This window comes from Kickxella alabastrina (genome assembly GCF_025024165.1).
Source record: "Kickxella alabastrina strain RSA 675 chromosome Unknown BX661scaffold_18, whole genome shotgun sequence".
NCBI lineage: Eukaryota > Fungi > Kickxellomycota > Kickxellomycetes > Kickxellales > Kickxellaceae > Kickxella > Kickxella alabastrina.
In genome coordinates, this window is record NW_026251489.1 from 373,053 (window position 1) to 394,745 (window position 21,693).

Consider the following 21,693-nt stretch of genomic DNA (forward strand, 5'->3'; position numbering starts at 1 on the left):
AAATTCTCAAGTTGCCGTGTTCAAATCGTACGGGCCAAAGTGGTTGACTAACAATGCAATCGAAAAGCTCTCAAATTGCAGAGATTGTTCAGTAAATCATTTGCTGTTTGGGCATAACTCAACGCTCAACAACAGCTTGATGCGCCCGTTTAGCATTGGCTATGCACTGCGCCCATACACAAAGTCGCTTTCCATTGCTGACGTCCGACCTCGAGTGTACTGTGACTATTGTTGGCAAGTTGTAGCTTTATTTTCATTTTTCATTTTCATGTGAGGTGAATTTAAATTTAAATTTAAATTCAAAGTATTAGTAAATGACATTGGCAAACAGCTTTATATCCTCGAGCTGACAGAGCTCATCAAAATGTGCGTCATGGAAGGTCAAGTACAAGTCCAAACCATCATCCTGCTTGTTTGGCAGCAGACGAACTGTTCCCTCCATCTGGAAATAGTCAAACCCAAGGACGCTTGGTTCACCATATCCAAAGTCAAGTGTGTAGAATGGCATATACCGCAAATTGGTCATGCTAATATACGAGCTCTCCGAGGAGTTGCACAAAATGCTGAAAATATGGAACAACAAGCTGGGTTGGTGCTCTATAAGCAACATGTTTGCCTTTGTGTGGCCACTCTCGGTCTTTGAACACAATTCTCTAATAGACTCGGCTAGGTCCTTGTAAGATCCATCAAGGACCAATTGTGTTGACAATGGCGCGATGGCAGGACAAGTTGCATTGCCGACAAAGTGCTTTGGAATGGTAGATTGGGCGCGACAATTGTAAGGTGTCATTACATACGTTGCCTGCGGCGCTTTGCCGAATGCCTTTATGTTGGCCTGCACCATGTTTTTGGTCAGCAGAGTGACGAACGCCACGTTGATCGTCTGGTCCTTGTCAACGTGGTGGCGGATGCGCTCCAAGTTGGCACGGCTAAAATGCAGCACATGTAGATCCTCAATAGCCTGCAAGTCTGGTGTGGATAGCATCGATGATGCAATGGCCGCGGGTGAAATCTCGGGAAGCGGCGGCAAAATGCCCTTAAAGTAACTGACAAACGGAAGATCCAGCGGCTCGACCTTGGAAAAGCAGTCGTTTAACACTTGGCGGTCATTGAGTGGGGGCTCGACTAGCTGGTATTTGCCGTTCTTAATTTCCTCGAGGTTTCGCGCATACTCACCCCAGTGGTTGACAAATGCCATGGCGCCAATTCCATCAAAAATGCAGTGTGACATTGAGTACGAGATGCCGACATAGGAGTCGTCCTTGAACCGCAGGACTCTCACAATTACTGCCGAGTGGTCTCTATGGTATGAGGCGTGCGGGGGGTGCGCAACCCCACTGTTGCAATAAAACCTGCGAGTGTTGAAGAACTGAATGTCGGACTTGTCCTCGGAGTCATTCGGGCAGGTCTCGAAAAAGGACTCGACCGGAGAGTCAACGATGATTTCGGCAATATCAGGCAAACAGAGATTTGACGAATCAATCGATATGATTCCCTTGCCAGCACTATTGACTGTTGGGCGGCCGACGAGGATTGGGTAGTGGTCGGCAATGAGCAAACATAGACTTTCTGCGAGCACGTCTAGAGGCATGAAGTTGGGGTTGCTGAGCTTGTTTTTGTACAGATAGATACTGTCTACCTTGAGCCTGAACATGGCAAGGTCGAGGATGCTCAGCTCAATCTCCTGGGACTTGATCTTGGCTAAATGGTTAAGGTGGTTTCCGACGGTCATATTGAAAGTTAAAATCTGCTGGATGTTTTCAAAATAAAAATGTAAATTTAAATAACAAAATTGAAAAACTCTTGTCGCCCATCTGTTCGCTTATAAACATGTCAGGATCTTTTAAAAACATGTATGACGCATATTGCTTTAGTGGATAGTCATTGCCTGGTCCTGATAAAACAGTAATGTATATAAAAATATATACTGAATCCAAATAGGTGACAGAAAAATATGAAATAGTGCATGCATAGGTGATAAAACATATTTATATCTTTGTTTTTTGGCATTCCAGCACAATTGCAATTCATTTGTAGATACAAAGTGGCTCAGCGTCAGTGACTCCCAAACTTTGATCTATAATGGGGGATCACATATTTTATGTGTTGGCACTACTATAATATGTAAATAATCTCGTAGAATGCATACATATTATTACTATACCTGTGCCTGTGATAGCAATGTAATGACAACCAGAATGTCTTTGCATTGCGACTTAGATCACTTTTACTGCGCAAAAACCTTATTTTAATTTTAGTAATTACAGAGAACATTTTTTGTTGTTGCCCACAACTTGCAAACATTAGATTTCACCAAAAAAAGCTCATACCTCCTCCTTAAACGAGACTTGCCGATAGCTTGTCCAGGCTCATAGGTCCATAATTGGTCCCCATAGGGGGCGTTGTTTGGTACGCGTTCGGTGTTTTCTAATTTTTCATTTAGTTCGTTCTAAAATAATATTCAATTTTCATCATTAAACAAGACTTGCCGAGTCTTAATTTTATTATTAGTTTGATTGAATAATCTCTAACACCTAACTTTCATATAACTATATTCTCTATATACTCTGAAAAATATAAAATATGGATGACGACTTGCACAAAGACCTTTTTGGCGCTGACCACCTGTCAGACAGCAACTCTGACCTAGATATTCTCCTAGATGAAGGCGAAATACTAGAGCGCAACCTTGTCTTAAATCTCCCCATACCACCATCATTACAGTTACTGGGACATCAGCCTGAATGTATTACAGACATTCCAGGACTATTGATTTCGCGCAACTTGATTTCTCCCGACCTCTGCGCGCTTTATTTCAACTGGCTCGAATCTAGGTACTTTTCCTCCTCCCTCGGGTCTTCCATTAATGGTATAAACCAAGGTTTGCATTTCGGCACTCTACTCAACCCTGCCACACCACTAGGGTACCTCGCATATATAGCGCGGCAGCTTCTTCCAGGTCACGAATTCAACCAAGCGATCATAAACATGTACGATCCAGGGCAGGGTATTGGGGACCATGTGGATTTACTGCGGTTTGGGGATGGTATATGTGGGTTTAGCTTTGGATGTGCAGCACAAATGCGTATGATCAAGGTTGATGGGGATGTAAGGAAGAGAGCGGAGAGGTATGCGGAGGAGAAGGAGGGTAGTAGTGGATATTTGGTAGATGTAAGGGTGGGAGACGTTTATGTGTTGAGCAGAGAGGCGAGATTTCAATGGACCCATGGGTTTCCTAGGCGCATTGGAGAGGTGGATAATGTGCTGGGGAGGAGGATATCGGTGACGCTGCGGTGGCTTTTAATCGATTCGTAGATTTTCGCAAAATCTGCCTCTTTCCCACTGGGTGAGATTGGCTTTTTTTGGAAAGAGGGAAGGATAAAAGTTCAGAGATCAAACGCGCGGTTTTTTTCTTTTCTGGCAAGATCAAAAAAGAAAACAAATAAAATTTTTTTACTCATTATGATTCATTTTATATTTTTTCTTTGCATTCTATCTCTTTAAAATATATATTGATACCTTTTTAAAACCAAGCAAAAAAATGACAGTTGCAAGCACTCCGCGCACAACAACCCCCAGCAAGCGGGTACTAGACTCAGCACAGTTCATCAGTAGGCGCAGCCACGACGTCTCCGTTCCAACCAAGGGCATCCTCCATGCCACCAAGGAGATCCAACATCGGATGAAGCAAAGCAACTACTCAACCAGCAGCTGGAAATCCCACCCACTCAACCCAAAAACCGCCGACTCATCCGCCATCGAGTGGATCTTCCTCATCGACGCACTAAACTTTTCCTTCTGGACCACTCGCCCCACCAATGAGCAATACGCGGTGACCTTGGATGAGAAGACGTACCGCGGGTACTGGTCACTATGCGCAGCGGTGAATCGCGCTCAGCGTGAGGGTGTGGATCTGACGGATGCCCGGGTATATGCGCGGATATCGGAGGAGGAGCTGCGACAGGTGTTTCGCACGGATGATCCCCGGGTACAGGAGGAAATACCCATGTTCCAAGAGCGACTCCATGTGCTGCATGAGGTCGGTCGCGTGCTAGTGGATAAGTACCAGGGAAGGTTCGCCAATTTACTAAAGGAATGTCATGGATCAGCACAAGCAGTAGCCGAGAGGGTGGTAGGGGAATTCCCATGCTTTCGCGACGAGCACTTGTATAGGGGAAAGTCGGTGGCCATGTATAAGCGGGCGCAGATCCTGGTGGCTGACCTGTGGGCATGCTTTGAGGGCTGTGGTGCTGGTGCGTTTAAGGACATCGACCAGGTGACGATGTTTGCTGACTACCGCGTGCCCCAGGCTCTGTACCATTTTGGCGCCCTAAGGTATTCGCCCAGGCTGATGAGGCATTTGAGGGAGGACGGAAGGCTGCCGTCTGGACACCCGTGGGAGGTCGAGATCCGCGCAAACAGCATTTGGGCTGTCGAGTGCATCCGCCGCCAGCTTCAAGCAGACGGATGCAAGGACATTAATGCTGTTTTGATAGACTTTTACATGTGGGATTATGCCAAGGATAATGCCGAGGCAATGCAGGATATCCCGATCCACCTGACACGTAGCGTGTTTTATTGAAAATGTAATATACTTTTATTTAAAGATTGTGATTATTTAGAATGGTATTTCAAGCGCTCTCTTTCTTTTCAGTACTTGTCGCTGTACACCGCCAGGTTGCGCAGCGGCTCCGAGTGCCATGAAGAGTCGCCATCGGGCTGGAAGAACGCCTCGGAGCCGTCGCGGCCAACCATAGTGCCGAGAGCGCCGCGGCGCGATCCACGAATAACAACCACGCGGTCGCGCTTCTCCGCGCGCACAGGCCGCACATCCATGCGCGCCACAGACGCACGGTCAACACGCTGGGACCCGCCATGCTCCAACACCAGCGTGGCCGACGCGCGGTCCGTGGAGATCTCGCGGATGGTCGCACGCTGCTGGCCGGACGAGCCCAACTCTACAAGGACACGCGGCACCGCCCAGCTGAAAAAGCCACCGCCGCTATTGCCATTGCTGCTGTCGTCGTTGGTGGATGGCGCAGCCGCAGGCGTGGGTGCGTCGTAGTAGCTAGGCGTCTCGTATGGGCCGCCCGGGGTCTGCGGGAGCGCTCCGGGCGTGAGTGGCGCCGGTGTGCCCCAGTTAGAGGGCGCCGTGCTGGAGCCGGCAGCCGGCGTTGCCCAGTTTGACGGCGCCGCAGCGGGCGTGCCCCAGTTGGACGACGCGCCGGGAGTGGTGGCCGCCGCAGCTGTGCCCATGTCCCAACCGCCGCCGCCACCAGAGCCTGAAGAGGGCGTAGCAGCAGAGCCGCCAGTCGCCCAGCCGCCAGAATTTGACGACGCGGGCGCAGCGCCCCAGCCGCCGCCGCCAGAATTTGATGACGCGGGTGCAGCGTCCCAGCCGCCAGCCGACGACGAGCCACCGACATCCCAGCCGCCGGCACCAGACGACGGTGCATTGTACCCGCCGCTGCTGCCGCGCGCAGACGGCGCTCCCCACCCGCCGCCCGACGATGACGTGACAGCAGCAGCAGGCGGTGGCCGCCCGCCACCGCCACCGCCACCGCCCGAGCTGGTGGCAAAGTCAACCGCCGGCACAGTGTCGCCCGACGGCAGGCGCACAGCTAGTTTGTCCTTGTCAATGTTAACGACGCGCGCGCTGGTGTGCAGCTCAACACGCGCCGACGTCGCCGCCGCGTCCTTGACTATGCCCACGTAGCCCTTGTACGGGCCACGCGTGGCCACCACGGTCTTGCCCACCAGCGGGTCGCGCCCGCGCAGCGCGCCCACGCGCCCGCCACGTACCGCAGCACCGCCACGACCGCGGCCACGCACACCAGGCGCCGTCCGGTCGACGCGCGTCGCGTATGGCTCCAGTGCCGCGGTCGCACGCGCGCTCAGGGACTCCAGCTGACGCGTGCGCACGGCAAAGACCGCGTCGGCCGGCGCGTCGCGCGGCAGCACAAAGGTCGCGAACCGCGTCACCTGTAGCACTGAGCCGGAGCGCTGCTGGCCGCCAACCTCACGCACATGGTCGCCGCGCCGCAGCGCCGCGCCGTTGAAGTCGACGCCGCTGCGCTCAAAACCGCCGCGCGCCGCACGCACGGCCGTCAGCGGCAGAGTGCGGGGTTCGCCGCGGTCGTCCAGCACAGTCACGGTGTCGCGCGCGGCCGTCAGCACCACGGCGACCTGGCCGGCGTCCAGCTGTACTAGGTCATGCACCTGGATGCCGCCGCGGCCCTGCGCACCTGGAGCGCCCAGCGCCGCGCTGGCCACGTCGCTGGACACACGCAAGTCTTTGGACAGCACGCGGATTTCCGCCTTGTCGACGTCCGTGTACACAGTGACGACGGCGTCGGCCACGGCCAGCACCATACCTGTGGCGCCGCGCAACCGCCCGGCCTGTACCTGAACGTGGTCACCTGTGCGGAAGCGCTTGCGCAGTTGGCGCACCGGGAAGCCCATAACGGCGCCGCGCCGCAGCCCACCCAGCTCGGGCGCCACGCGCACGGTGCCGTCGCCGTCGACGCTACGCACAGTGCCGACAACTCCGGCCAGGTCGCCGTCGACCACCTCTACGACATCACCAGGCTGAAAGTTCCCGCTGGCCGCAACACCCGATAGGTCCAGCGACGCTGCTGCTGCTTGCGACGCCAGCGCAGCGATGGCCGCCTGCTCGTCACCGTCCTCGCCGGCGTCGCCGGCCGCAAAACGCGCGATCTCGTCGAGCGTCGGGCTGACGTCGGCTGTCTGGAGCGACGCCACGCGCATGTCCTTGTGCAGGTAGCCGCCAACGAAGCGGTCGCCGCGCCACAGGATCTCGTTCTGCCGTGACGACAGCCCGCGCGGGTCGGCGCGCTGCGCCTCCTCGACACTGAACAGCCGCGGCGCAGGGCGCGCGCCCTTGGCTGCACGGCCCTCGTGCGCGTAGTCGATGCGCGGCAGCAGCCGCACCTCAACAGCCTCAGACGCCTCGATGACCGCAACGACCTGCGCCAGGTCGCCGGCGTAGTTGCCACGCTTGACGCGCACCCAGGCACCGGGGTTGAGGCGCGACTGCTGTGCCTTGATCTTGACGACGTCGACCATGTCGTCGATCGGCACCAGCGTCATGCGGAATGCGAACGCGCCCGAGATGCCCTCCAGCGCCGCCTGCGCGTCTGCTAGGTTGCGCGCCTCGACGTACACGTAGCCGCTCAGCCCGTCACGGCTGAACACCGAATACACGCCGTTGAACTTGCCCGACGACGCCCACTGGAAGACGCGCCGTGCCGCCGCAAACACCACGTCGCGCTCCTTGCCCGGCACGCACCGTGCCATCCACAGGTGCGGGTCACTGATTCCAGGGATCAGCAGCCGCGCCGGCGTCCACTCACCATCGCCGCCCGTGCGCGGCCCCGGCGCCTTCATCGACGCGCGCCCGTAGCCGCTGTACCTCTCGCGTAGCTGCGCCTCGATCGCATCAGCGTCCAACGTTTCGTCGTCGTGGAATACCGCTGAGCGCGCCGCACTGCGATGCCGGAGCGCGTCCTGCTCGGCCGACGCCAGTTCCGCCTCGTTGTCGACGATGAAGTCGCCCAGTGCCCCGTCCTCGTCATCCTCCTCCTCCTCATCCGTGTCGACGCTGGCCTCGATATCGAGGAAGTTGTGCGTGCGCGTGCGCTTTCTGCGCTTGCCACCCCGCTTTGATATTGCTGCGCTGGTGCTGCCGCGCTTGCCATTGTACACCTCGTCTTCGTCTTCATCTTCGTCATCCTCATCCTCGTCGTCGTCGCTGTACCGCGACGCTTTGCGCGTATCCGACCGCCTCTGCGAGCTCACCTCCTCCTCATCGGAGTACTGGTTGTTATTATCGTCGGACTCGTCGTCAAACAAGTCTGCTGCCGAGTTGGACATGCTAAATTCTGATACGCTTATCTGAAAAAGAGAAGGATAAGAAGAACAGAATGTGTGTGTTTATGTAAAAATATATATGTAAAATGGCAGCAGAACAAAAATAAAGAAAAATATAAAGAACCAAAAGAGGGCTTACGCGACAGAAAAGATATTTATATTTTTTTTTGCTCCGTGTGTGTAACCAAAATTAAGCCTAGCATTTTGCCTTTGGGACGATCGCATTCACTGTCACGTGAAAATATAATAGTGGATGATATCGATTCGCTTAAATTAAACAAAAAATATTGGTTACGCACTTGACGCGCACTTGCCGCATCCCAAACGCAATACAAAATAAAAATGAAATGAAATGAAAAATAACTACGCGCCAATCGCCGAGATCACTGCCTGGCTTGTGTTGTTCGCCAGCACCGAGGTGTTCCCGGACAGCTTCTCTGTACGGTACATCTCGTAGAGCTCATTTTGCGTGCGATCGCGCAGATCGCTGATATGTGAGTTAAGCAGGACGTAACGCAGACGATCAAAATCCGAATGCTCGTCATTATCGACCTGCACAACACCCCAGGGGTAGTTTCTCACACGAACCGGTCTGCCATCCTCATTGATGACCTCCTCACAGCCGACCACGGCAAAGGGCAGCATGGCGCGGAGCTCTGAGTTCTCCTCCACGGCATCCTCATCCTCGTCATCGAGGTCAGGGAAGTTGAACACGGAGATGCTGTGGGTTACAATATCCGACATGATGCGCTGCTTGAATAGAACGAGTTCGCGCGGAGTCAGGCTGTCCGACCGACCGATTACGGGGATGATGTTGGCGCGGGATCCCAGGCGCTTCATCAGCTCAATGTCGATTTCCCTCAGGGAATGACCCGTTGGGGAGATGAAATAGAGGAGCGCGTGGATTCTCGAGTCGTTGAACTTGGTGTTTCTCTTAATCCGGTTCTCCTCCGCCAGAACATTATCGAACTGCAATTCAAGGTACTCCTGGATCTGCATAAAGCACTGCTCGTTATCGATGCCGTCGCCGAATCCCGGAGTGTCGATAATGTTGAGGATGATCTTCATGCCGTCCTCATCCATTTCTACAGTGTAGTTCTTGAACTGCATGGGCTCGGCTATGTGCGCTTGCTCGGCGTTGGTTACCTCGGAGCCAGTGATTACAGCGCTTTCGCAGAGCGTGTTGAGAAAAGTTTTGCGCCCGAGGCCGCTTTCGCCGACAAGCATGACGTTAAAGGGGAGTCCCTTTCTGGCGTTCTTGTTGCGGTGACTACTGGGCCGAGATACATGGCTGTACATGCTGGGAGCGACGTTTTGGTCTTCACCGGATCCTTCCTTCATTGCTAATAAAAGATAATTAAATTATTTAATGCGATAAAAAATATGTTGGATAAAAGTTTTGTGGTTTGATTGATGAAATGAAGAGAGAGAGTAAAAAAATTATAATGAGGAGTGCAAAAATTAGAAAATAATAAGAATGTAAACTGGAAAGAGTAAGAGTAAAAGAGAAAGAGAGAGTAAACACTTGAAATTATAGCTGATGAAATGAATGTCTTTGACCAACCTGGCTTTATTCTTAGTTTTATCTCCGGAGAGGAAGAACCAACTTGCTTTTACATTCTTCTCCAAATATTCTTATCCTCTCCTCATTATTTTTACCTCCTCCTTTCTCCTCCTTCCCCCTCTTCTCAATTTTTATTTTGTATATCCTCCGCATGGAAAGAGTTTTACAACCATGTATGCAATAAAAACAAAAAACAATAGTAATGCATTCTTTCAGAAGAATGCGATATTAAAAACAAAAAAACCGTAAACATTCTCTTTCTATATCGTCATCCCTCTCCGTCCCCACCCCCTTCCCCCCATTCAGAATCGTTCTCTACTACTCCATTAAATGATTTTTGCTGTAAAACGTGTTTCCGACACACAATAATTCATGAACAAAAAATACAAATGATAAATCGGCTATTGACAAAAAATGTCGCATATGCTAATTGTTTTGCATTCTCAACCCATCCGATTTAACACAAAATCAATGTGGCTTGCTTTTTCCTTCCCCCCTATTTTTCCCACTATGGTTGGTAAAACAAAATGAAATTATAGCATAGCTTGTGCCAAAAAACAATGTGCGCATCCGTTACGATTATAATTAAAAGTAATCTAGAAATCAACCAGTAACCCTTTCGTTTTTGTTTGTGCTTGATTTTAATTCAATAATTGGTGCGTGCGTGGTAAGAGGGGAAGATCAAAGGCAAAGCACAAAGTGCAACGGGGAAATGTGTATGCTCCACGTGTATAAATCAGCATTATTATTTTAAAATAAAACTTTTAAGCTGGTTTGAAAGTCATGCTTGACATGCGCACATGCTAGTTTCACTATATATTTCTAAATGCTCGATTAAGAAAAATTGGAAAGTTAGTTATACTAGTTAAGAGTTGCAAATTATGATAACAAATTAGTATAAATTGACTGTCATTTTCCTGAAATTTTCAAGCAAAATATTCCTATCACCATCACTATTTTATTACATTTACATTCACACGCGCACACTCTCATATATAAAACAACACACACATCCATAATACATAATCCGACTTCATACACGAAACATGCGCCTCATTGAACAACTATCTGCAACTCTTTTCGCCGCAACTCTCGGTAAGCATAGGATACAATATGCAAATCAACACACCGCACCACACAATGTCTTGTATATCTTGGAAAAAAATTGCAATGCTAAATCCAAAAACAATCACTCCTTATTTCCATACAACTCAAGGTGTAGTCTCCGGCTGGGAAACCACCCAGATGCCTGAGAAAATCCGCAAAGAGCTCTGCGCTGAGCAAGTTCTTTTCTGCACCAACATCTGCGGCGGCCAATCATCCACCCGTGAAGCCTTCTGCAATGTCAACACCCTGGGCTCCAAATGCACCTGCACAAACGGTGCCGAGTCCGCCATCCGCCGCTACCAATGGCCGGCCTACCAGCGCGTCTGCGAAGTCCAACGCCTGGAATGCCGCAACACCTGCGACCACAGCAATATTGCGGCAAACGAGAAGGCGTTTTGCTTCAACAGCTGTGACTCGAGACTGGCTTGCAACACAGAGAATGCGCCGGATCTCAAGGTCATGGTTCAAAAGTACGACGATCCTACGACGGGAAGCCCCCCAAAGCCGCCAGTTAAGCCCAAGGAAAACGAGGAAGATAAGAAGCAGGTGATCAATGTCAATACGGGCGCTGACGCGGAGAAGGAAGATAAGATCAAGGAAAAAAAGGGCCCTAAGGACGATAGTCCCAAAAGAAGAGGCGGCCCGGTGCCCGCTGGTAAAGCCAATAGTGCTGCCGTCCCCTCAATGGCAAACGGCGCCCTGACTGCTGCCATTTTTGCCGCAGTTGCGCTGACAGGCACAAGGTTCCTATAAAAAACCAACTTATTTCTATTCTATTTTATATATTTAAAAATACACTTTGCATTCCAAATACTTGTCATTATTTCATGGCCTCCACGCACATTGCCTGGATCTCTTTTGCCTCCTCTTCAAGCTCCTTGAGTGTCTGAATAATGGAGTCCCGGGTCTTCTCAAATTCGCCATCCACCTGGTTGTGACACTCTTTCCTGATCCTCTCGGCCTGTTCGAGCCTTTCAAATGCGACCGCCCGGATATCGTCTACGCGGGCCTTGGCCTGAGCGGCTTTCTCCTCCAGCATTTTGAATTGCGCGTATCTTTTGGCGTAGTCCTCCCTAATTATTTTCTCTGTTGTTTCTTTGATTTCTTTGCGGTACTCCTCATTAGATTGCTCGATCCACTCTTCGAGCGCCTTTTTGGCCGCTTGAACTGCCAGTCTGTTTTGCTGCGTGAATTCTGCCGCTCCTTGCTGAACTCAATGGCCAAGGACACCGCGTTGTACATTCCTTGTTTTGTGTGTTTTTAGTAGTTGTCAATGTTTGGATGGAATAAAACTTTTTAACAATAGAAGTGGCGCGCAAAAGTTGTAAAACTATTTTATTGGCACGTGCCTGTGGAATTTTTTGCACCCGTTGTCCCTTGACTGCACAAACATTTTCAATTTTCCGCAATAATGGCTAAATCATATGATATCGGGCTTTATGCGATGGGGTGGCAAATAGCGGCAACCATGCAACTGTGCGCCTGTATGTGGGGGTGTATGTGGGTGTGTTGTAAATCAAATGCTAAATGGCAAGTTGTATGTGTCTTGTTCGTTTTCACTTCTCATCCTTCTTTGGTCGACCTTACTATCCCCCAACCCTGTATTTTTCAATTCTGCTAAACAAAATTTAAACATTTTTTGCACTTTTTGCTACGGTCTTTACTCACAAAAAAATTCAACTATTCCCCTCTTGAAGAGGCAACCAAGAAGCTTGTAGCAGGCGCACACGTCGTTATATATTGATCCGTTTATATGGGCACAGTGTCAGCTTGAACAGAAGAAGAAAGCGGAAAACACTGCAAAAGGTAAATATGAAATTTAGGAATAGGTTTTGAATATTTCATACAGCAACGCGATCAACTCGCGAAGAGATTTATACCATTCATTTGTACCCTACTCCAGAGCAGACAAAAGCAAGAGCAGCTTGGGTTTGGTACACGCACACCCTCCTCCTCATTGTTTGCAACAATAAAACACAACACCTCTTTCATGTGTCCTGCCTAGCTGCACCTCTTTTTTCCTTTGCTTTTTTGCCGACTTTTAACAGCTCCATAAAAAATAAAACCTCGCAACTTTAACTTGGCTACTACACTTGCCTTTATCTTTATCTTCTTTTACCCTTCGTATCCGATATTGTTGTCCTCAATAAAACACTTATCAACAGTCTAATTGCTATTTGTTTTTTGTTTCTCGTATTCTGCGCACAGCACACAAACCCCACGGGCCATATTATCCTCAACGAGCTCTCAGCCCATCACAAAATCTACTCACCTTGCTTACCACCCTGCCGCTGACCTTGTATCGGCATCCAATCGCTTGTGCCCACCGAAGATTATGAAAAAACAATGACGCTTTGACAAATTTGCATTTGATTTTTCGATCCGCCCAGCGTGCCCCTCTAAACTTTTTTGATCTTTCAATGGAGCACCTACCTTCACAGAGAAAATTCGTTTTTTGAACCAACAATCAATTGGACTCATTGTTTTACGCTTCACAATGACGTGTGTGTTGTCGACTTGTAATGGCATTCTTCGCGTGATTCTTTTGGGCGGCTCAAAAGGCCAATGCCGCGTGTTGTGTGTTGCGTCGGTGTGTGCAACTGACATGCATTTTCAATGCGGACAGACAAAGCAAAATACACGACATAATGACGACTTTTTATCACACAAACTTGCACACTCGCTCGCTCACAACAAAGGCCGATCTTGGTCCACAGCACCAAAACAAAAATACAGTTGCCTCAAGCAGAAATAGATGAGCTCATTCCACATTCGATGCCATTTGGACTTGCACCCGCACCCGCATGCTTTTTCCCGTTGTTTCCTGAGCTTGCATTTCTCGCGAAAAGAGGAGCGCAAGCGGCCAGATCAATATGAGCTACACAGAACAAGGGCCAGTCAGAGTTAGTTTCTCAGGTGGCATTGTTCTTTCTTTCTTTTGCTCGACGCCGGCCCAGACCCCTTTCCCCTATTTTGCTGCCAAAGCAAAACAGCCAAAAAGGGGCAAGCGGCACGAGCTGACGTTCTAGGTCGCTCAAACATGAGATCAGCCTATTATTATTCCCACACAACGGTGCACAATTCCACTCCTTTTTTGCTTAGTTTTAGAACCAAATACTCGTTTTCAAAAGTGCCCTTTCTCATATTGCTCAGTCACATATTTCCTCCTCCTTTGCCTTTCATTCGCTGGACATTTCCAATTTAATTATTCTTTTTCTATTTCATTCCGATTCACACCACCCTCTTTCTCTCCCCCTTTATTCTTTATTGCTATTAGAGCACGTTGCCAATTTAGAACAAAATCCCACCATTTATTTTTATCCTGTCGATAAGAGCTACTCGCAAGACTGACAGTACTGCACACGCGCTACCAAGATAGACCGAGCTCTGTCTTTGAAGGTTTTCTTTATCTCTCTTTCGCTCTTTCGCTCTTGCCTTTTGTAAACCCAAACCCTTGCGTTGTGTGCGCGTGCGTTAGCTGGAGCAGAATAAGCAACCTCTCCACACTTTTCATATTTCTGAAGGTATGTTCCACGCTGTTGTGGTCAGAAGAGCACGCGTGCTTGCTCATTTATTTTATACCTTTACTTCACCACTTTGTTCGCTTACTGCTCTTTTTTTAAACGACACACACCACAGTGCACACAGACACCGCAGCCCCTTTCTTGTCTTGTTTGTTTGCTTGACAGTGTTGCCTTTTTGTGTGCCTTTGTTCAAAAAATAAATAATTACAAGCGACCTCGACCTCGTTTTGCTGTGTGCTCGATTTGGTCTTATATTATTTAAACTCACTAATCAGTTTTTGTTTCTTCTCTTTGTCCCACCTTGTTTCGGTGGTTATTTGAATTGCCTCCCTTTTTGTCTTTTAGGAAGCACACCATACAAAAGAAGGGCGCTCGTTTTCTACGTACCATAGACACAAACGCGCGTATATTGAATTTAAACTGCCTTTCGCGCACGCTCTCGCTCTCGCTCTTTAATTTTCTCTCGTTCTCGTTCTCTTTTATTCTATATTTTTGTTTCCCGGCCCTTGTCTCCAATGGCAACTAGCAGTGGGTTCCACGCAGCAGACATCGCAAACACAACAGCACCACTGACAGCGAGCACGTCTGGGTCCGAGCTCGTAAACAAGTTCATCTCCTATTACTCCGACTCTGAAACCCCGCCATCACACGAGCTCGTTGCTGCGGTCACTACGCCAGTCTCCGCTGTATCAGCATCGTCGACCATCACCAGTGTCTCTCAGATGCGCCCCTACAAAATCAGCGACGACAGCAGCACTAGCACAGACACGGAACACAACGGAAGCGGCTCTTCCGAGTCTTCGTCATCACTCGGCGACTCTGCAGCCGCAGCCGCCCGCGTGCTGGCTGCATGGCAGGATCGCGCTGGCATCGCCGGAAGCACCACTGCCACTGCCGCTGCGATTGCTGCTGTAGCTGGCTCTGGATCGGCAGCAAACGCTCCGGGGATATGGCCCGTGTCGCGCACACCCGGAGGAAGACTACAGAGCACAATGTCGACACCCCGCCACAGCCATGCCACGTTTGATCACCAGCCGCGCGAGGGATCTGCACCCGTGCCTGGCGCGTCGGACGCTGGCCAGCGACGGCCTGATATGGGCTTTCTGGCCCTTCTCAACAACGCTGCGGCCTTTATTGCCGAGTCCTCGGGTACCAGTTCAGACATCAACACTGCAGCTCAGCAGCAGAGCGAGCACAGCCAGCAGTTTCAGCAGCACCAGCAGAACCAGAATGTCGACAACTCGTATTTGACGCACAGCGAGCTCATCTCCAATGCCAACTTGACCCTGTCTGGGATCAACAACGGCTTTGGTCGCATGGGTCCTGGCGGCGGTCCTGGCAATGACCAGGGTGGTTTCAGCACACATTACGGCGCTCCACTCACCAGCTCAGCCTACCAGGACTTGGCCCAGGCACTGCAGCACATTGCAGCCACGACGGCGGGCGCAGACGGCGGGATGTTGTCCGCAGTTGTTGGAGACACGCACAATCAGACGCAGTTTGGAACTCAGCATGAATATACGCCTGACAGCGGGAGTATGAGCGCGGCGACTGTCGCTGCTGTTGCTGCAGCCGCGGCAGCCGTAGTCTCGGGCTCTATTAGGCCGGATCACATCATGGTCGACGACCACCAGTGCGCCGCCAACGATGACATTATCAAGGCAGAAACAGATGCGGCAGTGATGCCTATATCTGCTGGCATGTCCAAGCGCAAGCGCAAGGACGGCAACAGCACCCCACACCAGAGCCCAGCCAAGCGCAAATCCAGCCAAGCATCTGATCGCTCGGCCAAAACCACGCCGCACCCTGATATTCGGCGCGCGGCACGCAAGTGGACCGAAGAAGAGACCGAAAGCTTGCTGCGCGGGTGCAGCAAATACGGCGTTGGTGCGTGGAAGAAAATCCTTGACGATCCGACTTTCGTGTTCAACTGTCGCACATCGGTCGATCTGAAGGACAGGTTCCGGACAATCCGTGCCCAGGAGTGCGCCCAAAGCCCGTACCCAAAGAACACCATCAAGAGCAACGGCAAGGAGCCCGACGTCGTGTGGCCGTTGCCGCCGAACTCGCAGCGCCTGCAGGGCCTCCAGCGGGTGCAACGCAAACCCACGCGCAACTACACTCACGATGAGGACCGCCGGCTGCTCCTTGGCGTGCTGCGACATGCCAACCATTGGACAAAGATTGCGGCCGACGCGGACTTGAAGCTCAACGATCGTCCAGGACAGTCTCTGCGCGACCGCCTGCGCAATGCATTCCCCGAGGTCTTTGAGTTGTTTGGGTACGTTATTCCGAAGAAGGAGCGTGCAGATCGCGAACGCCACCTGTCACCAGGAGTGCAGGCGAAAGCGCAGCCCGAGCCAGTGCCGTCGATTCCCAAGCGCAAGGCGCCCACGGGGAGCAAGCGGCTCGAGGGCGACATTCCAGGAAACATCAAGGACAAGATCATGAGCGTGCTGAGCGCCATGAACGCGTCTCTCGACCCGCACCCGATTCCCGACGACGACGACGACATTGAGTCTAGCTATGATGCTGATGCCGATGCCGACGGTGATCGCGACGACATGGGCGCGGACAATGTGTCTCTTTGCAATTCGCAGGTGCACCACGCTGGCGGCGACTCGAGCGCCGCCTCGATGGTCTTTGACACACCGACAAGTGCCGGCAGGCAGCGCTCGTCTTCCCAAAGTAAGCAGTTTGCCGACTGCGAGTTTAATGGTGACCTGACAGGGTTGGTGAACGAGCGTGAGTGCGAGGACGAGCTGCCAATTCCTTCGGCCAAAAATTTGAGCAGCCGCAAAAAGCCGCAGCCCAAGCGCCCACGCGCCAAGTCCAAGGCCGCGCTCGCCAACCAGGAGAAGCAAAACCAGCTGGATGCGCTCTCTGTATCTGGAGAGGGGTCTGTGGCTGGCGGTGTCAACATGGGGACGAACGACGGCGACATTCATTCGGCGCCAGCGCACGTGAACAGCGCCAGCTGCAGCCAGCTTGCTGTCCTTGGCAGCTATACCGATGTTGAGCAGCGCAGGAGCGGGACGGTTTCTGCCGGTCCATTCGGCAGTCATCGCAACTTTTTGTTTGACTCGTTCGCGCCATCGGTGTTCTCGCGGCCACTTGGTTCCATGACGCCGACCGACCAGCTCGATGCGTTGGCGCTCGAGGGCCGTGGCATCAGTGGCTACTCGACGCCGACCCACTCGGCCAAGCGCCGCCACTCGGTCCAGGCTGATTTTAACGACGTTATGGCGGCCGCTGCTGATGCAGCGGGGATTGACAGGTCCAATTTTTCGTCGGCGCTGCAGTTCTTCCATCCGGGCGTCACTGGGCTCGATCACGCGGCAAATAGTGCTGGTGGCAGCGCCATGCAGCTCAGCGCCGCGGATACCATTCGGCGGATGACTATTGGGGGGCCAATCAACCCTGACGCGTTCCTGTTTCCGCGCCTGCCCGACGAGGCTGCGGCTGCCGCAGCTGCAGCCGCCGCGGTGGCAGACATCTCGGCCCAGATGAGCTCGGCTCAGAGTTCCGTTGTGACACCGGGCACCGACGGCAACCACATGTCTGGTATGACTGCTTCTGCGGCCACTGCGATCAATGTGACTACTGGCAGCAGTAGCTCTGCTGATTCGCGCTTCAAGCACCCTTTGTCCTCTTCGGCCGAGTCCACAATTCCGACCTTGGCGCCGATGAGCACGGTTGGTAGCGGTGCGTATCTTCGGGACAACGAGATGCAGGCCAGCGGGCAGCGCGGGCAGCTGCGATCGGCGCAGCGGCTTCTGCGGCCAATGGCGTTGCTGACGACAACAGTATCGGGTTGAGTACAACGTCAACCGGAGACGGCCGTGTCGACTTTGATGCGCTGACACAGCTCACGCAGTGGTTCCCCAACTTTCCCCCCTCAGGGCTCGGCTGGAACATTGGCGATGCCGGGGGCCAGATGGGCAGCGAGTCGATTGATCCGAACATGCTTGATGCAGGGCTTGCGTCGGCAGCGATAGTCGGGACAGCAGGCAGCAATAATGCTGGCGACATCAACAGCCATCATCATGTAAATGGTGGTGGTGCTGGCGGTTTGTCTTTGGGCAACGAGTCGACGATGACGCATGCGCGGCGGCGCAGTCAGTTTGACTGGTATGGACTGACACCATCTCTGCTGGCACAGCTGGACGCGGCATCCGCCACCGTTGTCGCCCAAGCAGCGACGGATAGCAACACGATAGCGTCGCTGAATCCATACGGAATCAGCCAGGGGTCAGTGAACCAGCAGTCGTACCGCCGGCCGTCGATGCCTATATTCCCGACTTTTGCTTACCCAACCAGCGACATGCTCGGGATAACTGCACCATGCAGCACCAGCAGCAGGCGGGCGACAGCGGTCATCATGAGCAGGGCATGTATAATGTGTCAAGTCAGGACACAGCTGCCGGCATGGTGCCTATGAGCATGGGTGATACCGGCGAGGCGATAGATACGAGTACGATTGGGTTTTCCGCGGGGGCGGCAGCAGGACTTGGCAACAAAGTCGTTGGGGCTTATGGCTCGCAATTGTCTGTTGGAGGTAGCAGCAGAGCCCGAGTTGCCAGTGGTCCGGGACGCCGTCGCACCATGCATGTGCCGCCGTCACTTCTCGAGGATGTTGCCACGTCGGAGTTTAACGACAGCGCGATGGAACAGGTGCCTAAGCAGCAGCAGCAACAGACCGGTGGCAGCGTGCGGAAGACCGGCCCTTATCCGCCACGCCCCTCAGGCACAAAGGCGACCACACGTGTGCGCCGCAGTCGGACTATTGGCAGCAACCAAAATATTGTACAGCTAGCGGTGGACCACAACAGTGCTATTGGTGTGCCAGCGCAACAATCGCAGGCTTCGCCTTCGTCAGCGCTGTTGTCAGTGTCCGAGGCAGCAACCGGTTCATTGTCGTCGTCGTCTTCGCATCTTCAATTGCAGTTCCCGCTGCTCTCGACGCAGCTGGATGGAAGACACGCTCAGCAGCAGCAGCAGCAACAGTCGATTGGCCTTGGGTTAATGGATTCTGCAAATTCAACTAGCAGCCGCCATGCGCGCACGTTCTCCGGAACGCAGTTCACGCAGGATGCTATGAACGCGCTGGCGGGCGTCCCCGGTGGACTGATGAATTGCAACCCTGGCTCCAGCGGCAGCAGCAGCAACATGGATGTGGATTTGGAGGCGATGACGTCCCTGGGAAGTGGCGGGGCCGCCATAGACCTGTCGTCATTCAAGCCATCGATGTGGACATCCTCGCTCGGATTTGGAGATGACGACTCCCAGCTAGGCGTGCACGACGAGACGCGGTCGATGGTTGACCTGCGCAGTAGCAGCAACAGAGACTCGACCGCCTTCATTGACCTGTACCGCCCGGCATCTTCTACGCCCACCAGCAATGGAAACAGACACCTGGGCGCAGTCGACACTATGATGGCGGGCGGGAGTGTGGGCGGAGGAGGGCCTTTGCGCAACCATTCGCCGACCCTGGTGCCGCAGCAGCACCAGTCGGCATCGGACATGTCGCCAGTTGCACCCAGGAGCACAGCATCGACGCCTGGGCGCCGCGGGACAGTGGGAATATAACTCGACAATTAATACTGCGAGTGTGTATTTCCTACCCTTTTCTGTCCTTGTTTTTAATGGTGTGGGATTTTTTGGCTTAATAGACTTGGTTTTCCGTTTAATTTTGCGTGCTCCTTGAATTATGATCAATTTCCCCTGCTTACTTGACCAGTCAGTTGGCTAGTTAGTTGGCAGCTATTTTGAGAAAGCATACGAACAACACAAACCGCATATGCGGACTTGCATATCATGCATGTGGCTGTTCTCTTGGGTGGCTTTTTTATTTTATTTTTGTATGTTATTTTGCAAACAATACGTCCGATTGTTTAAAATTTTCAAACCAGTGGTGGCTGCCCACGTCAGCCATGCGTGCATTTTATCTGCTGGCCAAGCAAGCTGAGATGAAAACTCAAATAAAGCTCTGGTGATTGGGCCACGCACAAATGATGATGCGCAATCTCGAGACTTACTTTCTCATTCGCTCCCTTGGTGCTTGGTGCTTTACTAGCTGTTGCCGACACCAAAAAAAGGCACATTATTTTTTTGGTGGGTTTTTTGGCCGTGTCTTGCTTTTTAGTTCAGTAGTTTTAAGCGTGTGTGTGAGGCTTTTTGCCGCGAGCAGTAAGGAAACAAGGCAAATCCCGAGAAAAAAGACCTCTTTATTTCGTGATGAAATTAGTGTTTCTCAATGTTTTGTGTCTGAAACTATATCTCTTCCTCTTCTTTATTGTTGTCAGGCATTTTTTAATTTTTGGATAACCCTCTTTTCTATCTGTTTCACTCTCACTCACTTTCTCTTCTTTTTCTCTAATTTTTTTTTACATTCCGACTCTATTTTATCATTTTTTTACTAAAGTTTTTTTACCCTTTGAGTACATTTCACAAGCTTGAGAAAAAAGGGGGTAGAAACTATTAAAGGCAGAAATAACAGTTTTACTTTTATTTTTTTTACAAACCACAACCAAATATCTTATTCTTTAAAACTTTACTTGTAAGTACGCCCCGACGTTATTATCGACAACAGTTTTTGCAAGCATCGTAGAGAGAAGAGCGCTTTTAAGTTTACACAAGGGTGATTTTTTTAAGCTTTGTGAGAATACTGTTGTACACTGCTCTAAATTCACTTTTTTCTGCAAATGTTTTTCTGCACTTCAAAATAAAACAACAAATATATCATAGGTAATGGATAAGATCAGAAACGTCAGCGAGCAGACAGAAGACGTCCTGGACCGGATGAGCCGTCCGCTGAAGCCGTATATCCCACTGGTAGCCCGCACACTCCTCGTGTCCACGTTCCTCGAGGACGCCATCCGTATCGTCATGCAGTGGCAAAACCAGCTGTATTTCCTGCAAGCTTACCGCGGATTCCCCTGGGGCATCAGCCACTTCTTCCTCCTTGCCAACGTAATAACCATGCTGGTATGCTCAACTCTGGCAATTTTCCGTCGCCAAACAGAGTACGCAGTGAGTGGACTTTTTGCAGTCATCGTCGTGCAGGGGTTTGCATACGGGCTTATTTTTGATTTCAAGTTTTTCGTTCGTAACTTGTCCGTTGCCGGAGGCCTTTTGATGTTACTCGCGGAGGCGCTTTTGGCTAGACGTCGGAATGTATTTGCTGGTCTGCCGAGTATTTCGGATGAGGACAAATCCAAGTATGTGTTGTTGGGTGGAAGGATTTTGCTTGTTTTGCTTTTCGTCTCGTTTGTGTTTTCAGGTTCCTTCTCGGTGACGCGTCTGATTGTTAGCGCTGTGGGCGGTATGTCATGCTTGATGGTCGCTGTTGGGTTCAAGGCTAAGTGGTCTGCGATTGTCCTCGTTACTATTCTTAGCGTGTTTAACCTCATGGTTAATAACTGGTGGTCGATTGACTTTAACCCGACTCACCGCGATTTCGTCAAGTATGACTTTTTCCAGACTCTGTCGATTATGGGCGGCTTCCTCTTGCTTGTCAACGTGGGTCCTGGCGGCTTCTCTGTGGATGAGAAGAAGAAGAACTTCTAAGAATACTCTTTTTTAGTTTGCGTGTTCTTTTATTATCCT

The 21,693-nt window shown here is 51.5% G+C and overlaps 8 protein-coding genes across 8 annotated transcripts; 5 read left to right on the plus strand and 3 right to left on the minus strand.

The window, feature by feature from the left end:
- Nucleotides 1-307: 307 nt before the first annotated feature.
- BX661DRAFT_206665 (transferase) lies at nucleotides 308-1,732 on the minus strand (the record flags this gene model as incomplete). Its single annotated transcript, XM_051538636.1, has 1 exon — nucleotides 308-1,732. One exon carries the CDS (start codon nucleotides 1,730-1,732, stop codon nucleotides 308-310), a length of 1,425 nt encoding a protein of 474 aa, XP_051390238.1.
- Nucleotides 1,733-2,379: 647 nt separating this feature from the next.
- On the plus strand, nucleotides 2,380-3,419 carry BX661DRAFT_185562 (uncharacterized protein). The gene has a single exon (XM_051536811.1). The coding sequence runs from the start codon at nucleotides 2,584-2,586 to the stop codon at nucleotides 3,313-3,315; it is 732 nt and encodes a 243-aa protein (XP_051390239.1). The 5' UTR covers nucleotides 2,380-2,583; the 3' UTR covers nucleotides 3,316-3,419.
- Nucleotides 3,420-3,439: 20 nt separating this feature from the next.
- BX661DRAFT_185563 (uncharacterized protein) lies at nucleotides 3,440-4,593 on the plus strand. The gene has a single exon (XM_051536812.1). It carries the CDS (start codon nucleotides 3,542-3,544, stop codon nucleotides 4,580-4,582), a length of 1,041 nt encoding a protein of 346 aa, XP_051390240.1. The 5' UTR covers nucleotides 3,440-3,541; the 3' UTR covers nucleotides 4,583-4,593.
- Nucleotides 4,594-8,101, minus strand: BX661DRAFT_185564 (uncharacterized protein). The gene has a single exon (XM_051536813.1). The coding sequence runs from the start codon at nucleotides 7,891-7,893 to the stop codon at nucleotides 4,651-4,653; it is 3,243 nt and encodes a 1,080-aa protein (XP_051390241.1). The 5' UTR covers nucleotides 7,894-8,101; the 3' UTR covers nucleotides 4,594-4,650.
- A 6-nt stretch (nucleotides 8,102-8,107) lies between these two features.
- Nucleotides 8,108-9,416, minus strand: BX661DRAFT_185565 (Septin-type guanine nucleotide-binding (G) domain-containing protein). Its single transcript, XM_051536814.1, has one exon. It carries the CDS (start codon nucleotides 9,229-9,231, stop codon nucleotides 8,254-8,256), a length of 978 nt encoding a protein of 325 aa, XP_051390242.1. The 5' UTR covers nucleotides 9,232-9,416; the 3' UTR covers nucleotides 8,108-8,253.
- Nucleotides 9,417-10,410: 994 nt separating this feature from the next.
- Nucleotides 10,411-11,323, plus strand: BX661DRAFT_185566 (uncharacterized protein). Its single transcript, XM_051536815.1, has 2 exons — nucleotides 10,411-10,549; nucleotides 10,677-11,323. Exons 1-2 carry the CDS (start codon nucleotides 10,501-10,503, stop codon nucleotides 11,312-11,314), a joined length of 687 nt encoding a protein of 228 aa, XP_051390243.1. The 5' UTR covers nucleotides 10,411-10,500; the 3' UTR covers nucleotides 11,315-11,323.
- Nucleotides 11,324-15,896: 4,573 nt separating this feature from the next.
- BX661DRAFT_135161 (uncharacterized protein) lies at nucleotides 15,897-16,061 on the plus strand (the record flags this gene model as incomplete). The annotated part of the gene is made up of 1 exon (XM_051532649.1): nucleotides 15,897-16,061. A coding segment is annotated over one exon (165 nt), but the record flags the coding sequence as incomplete, so codon positions are not given.
- A 3,121-nt stretch (nucleotides 16,062-19,182) lies between these two features.
- On the plus strand, nucleotides 19,183-21,654 carry BX661DRAFT_194305 (SURF4 family-domain-containing protein; the record flags this gene model as incomplete). Its single annotated transcript, XM_051537867.1, has 2 exons — nucleotides 19,183-19,260; nucleotides 20,833-21,654. 2 exons carry the CDS (start codon nucleotides 19,183-19,185, stop codon nucleotides 21,652-21,654), a joined length of 900 nt encoding a protein of 299 aa, XP_051390245.1.
- Between the last annotated feature and the right edge of the window lie 39 nt (nucleotides 21,655-21,693).

Bases quoted from the DNA above. Each gene is read 5' to 3' on its own strand.
- BX661DRAFT_185566 (XM_051536815.1), top strand. From the start codon at position 10,501: ATGCGCCTCATTGAACAACTATCTGCAACTCTTTTCGCCGCAACTCTC. The intron at 10,550-10,676 runs GTAAGCATAGGA...CTCAAGGTGTAG, and splicing joins TCTTTTCGCCGCAACTCTCG to TCTCCGGCTGGGAAACCACC.
- BX661DRAFT_185562 (XM_051536811.1), top strand. From the start codon at position 2,584: ATGGATGACGACTTGCACAAAGACCTTTTTGGCGCTGACCACCTGTCA.
- BX661DRAFT_185565 (XM_051536814.1), bottom strand. From the start codon at position 9,231: ATGAAGGAAGGATCCGGTGAAGACCAAAACGTCGCTCCCAGCATGTAC.
- BX661DRAFT_185563 (XM_051536812.1), top strand. From the start codon at position 3,542: ATGACAGTTGCAAGCACTCCGCGCACAACAACCCCCAGCAAGCGGGTA.
- BX661DRAFT_185564 (XM_051536813.1), bottom strand. From the start codon at position 7,893: ATGTCCAACTCGGCAGCAGACTTGTTTGACGACGAGTCCGACGATAAT.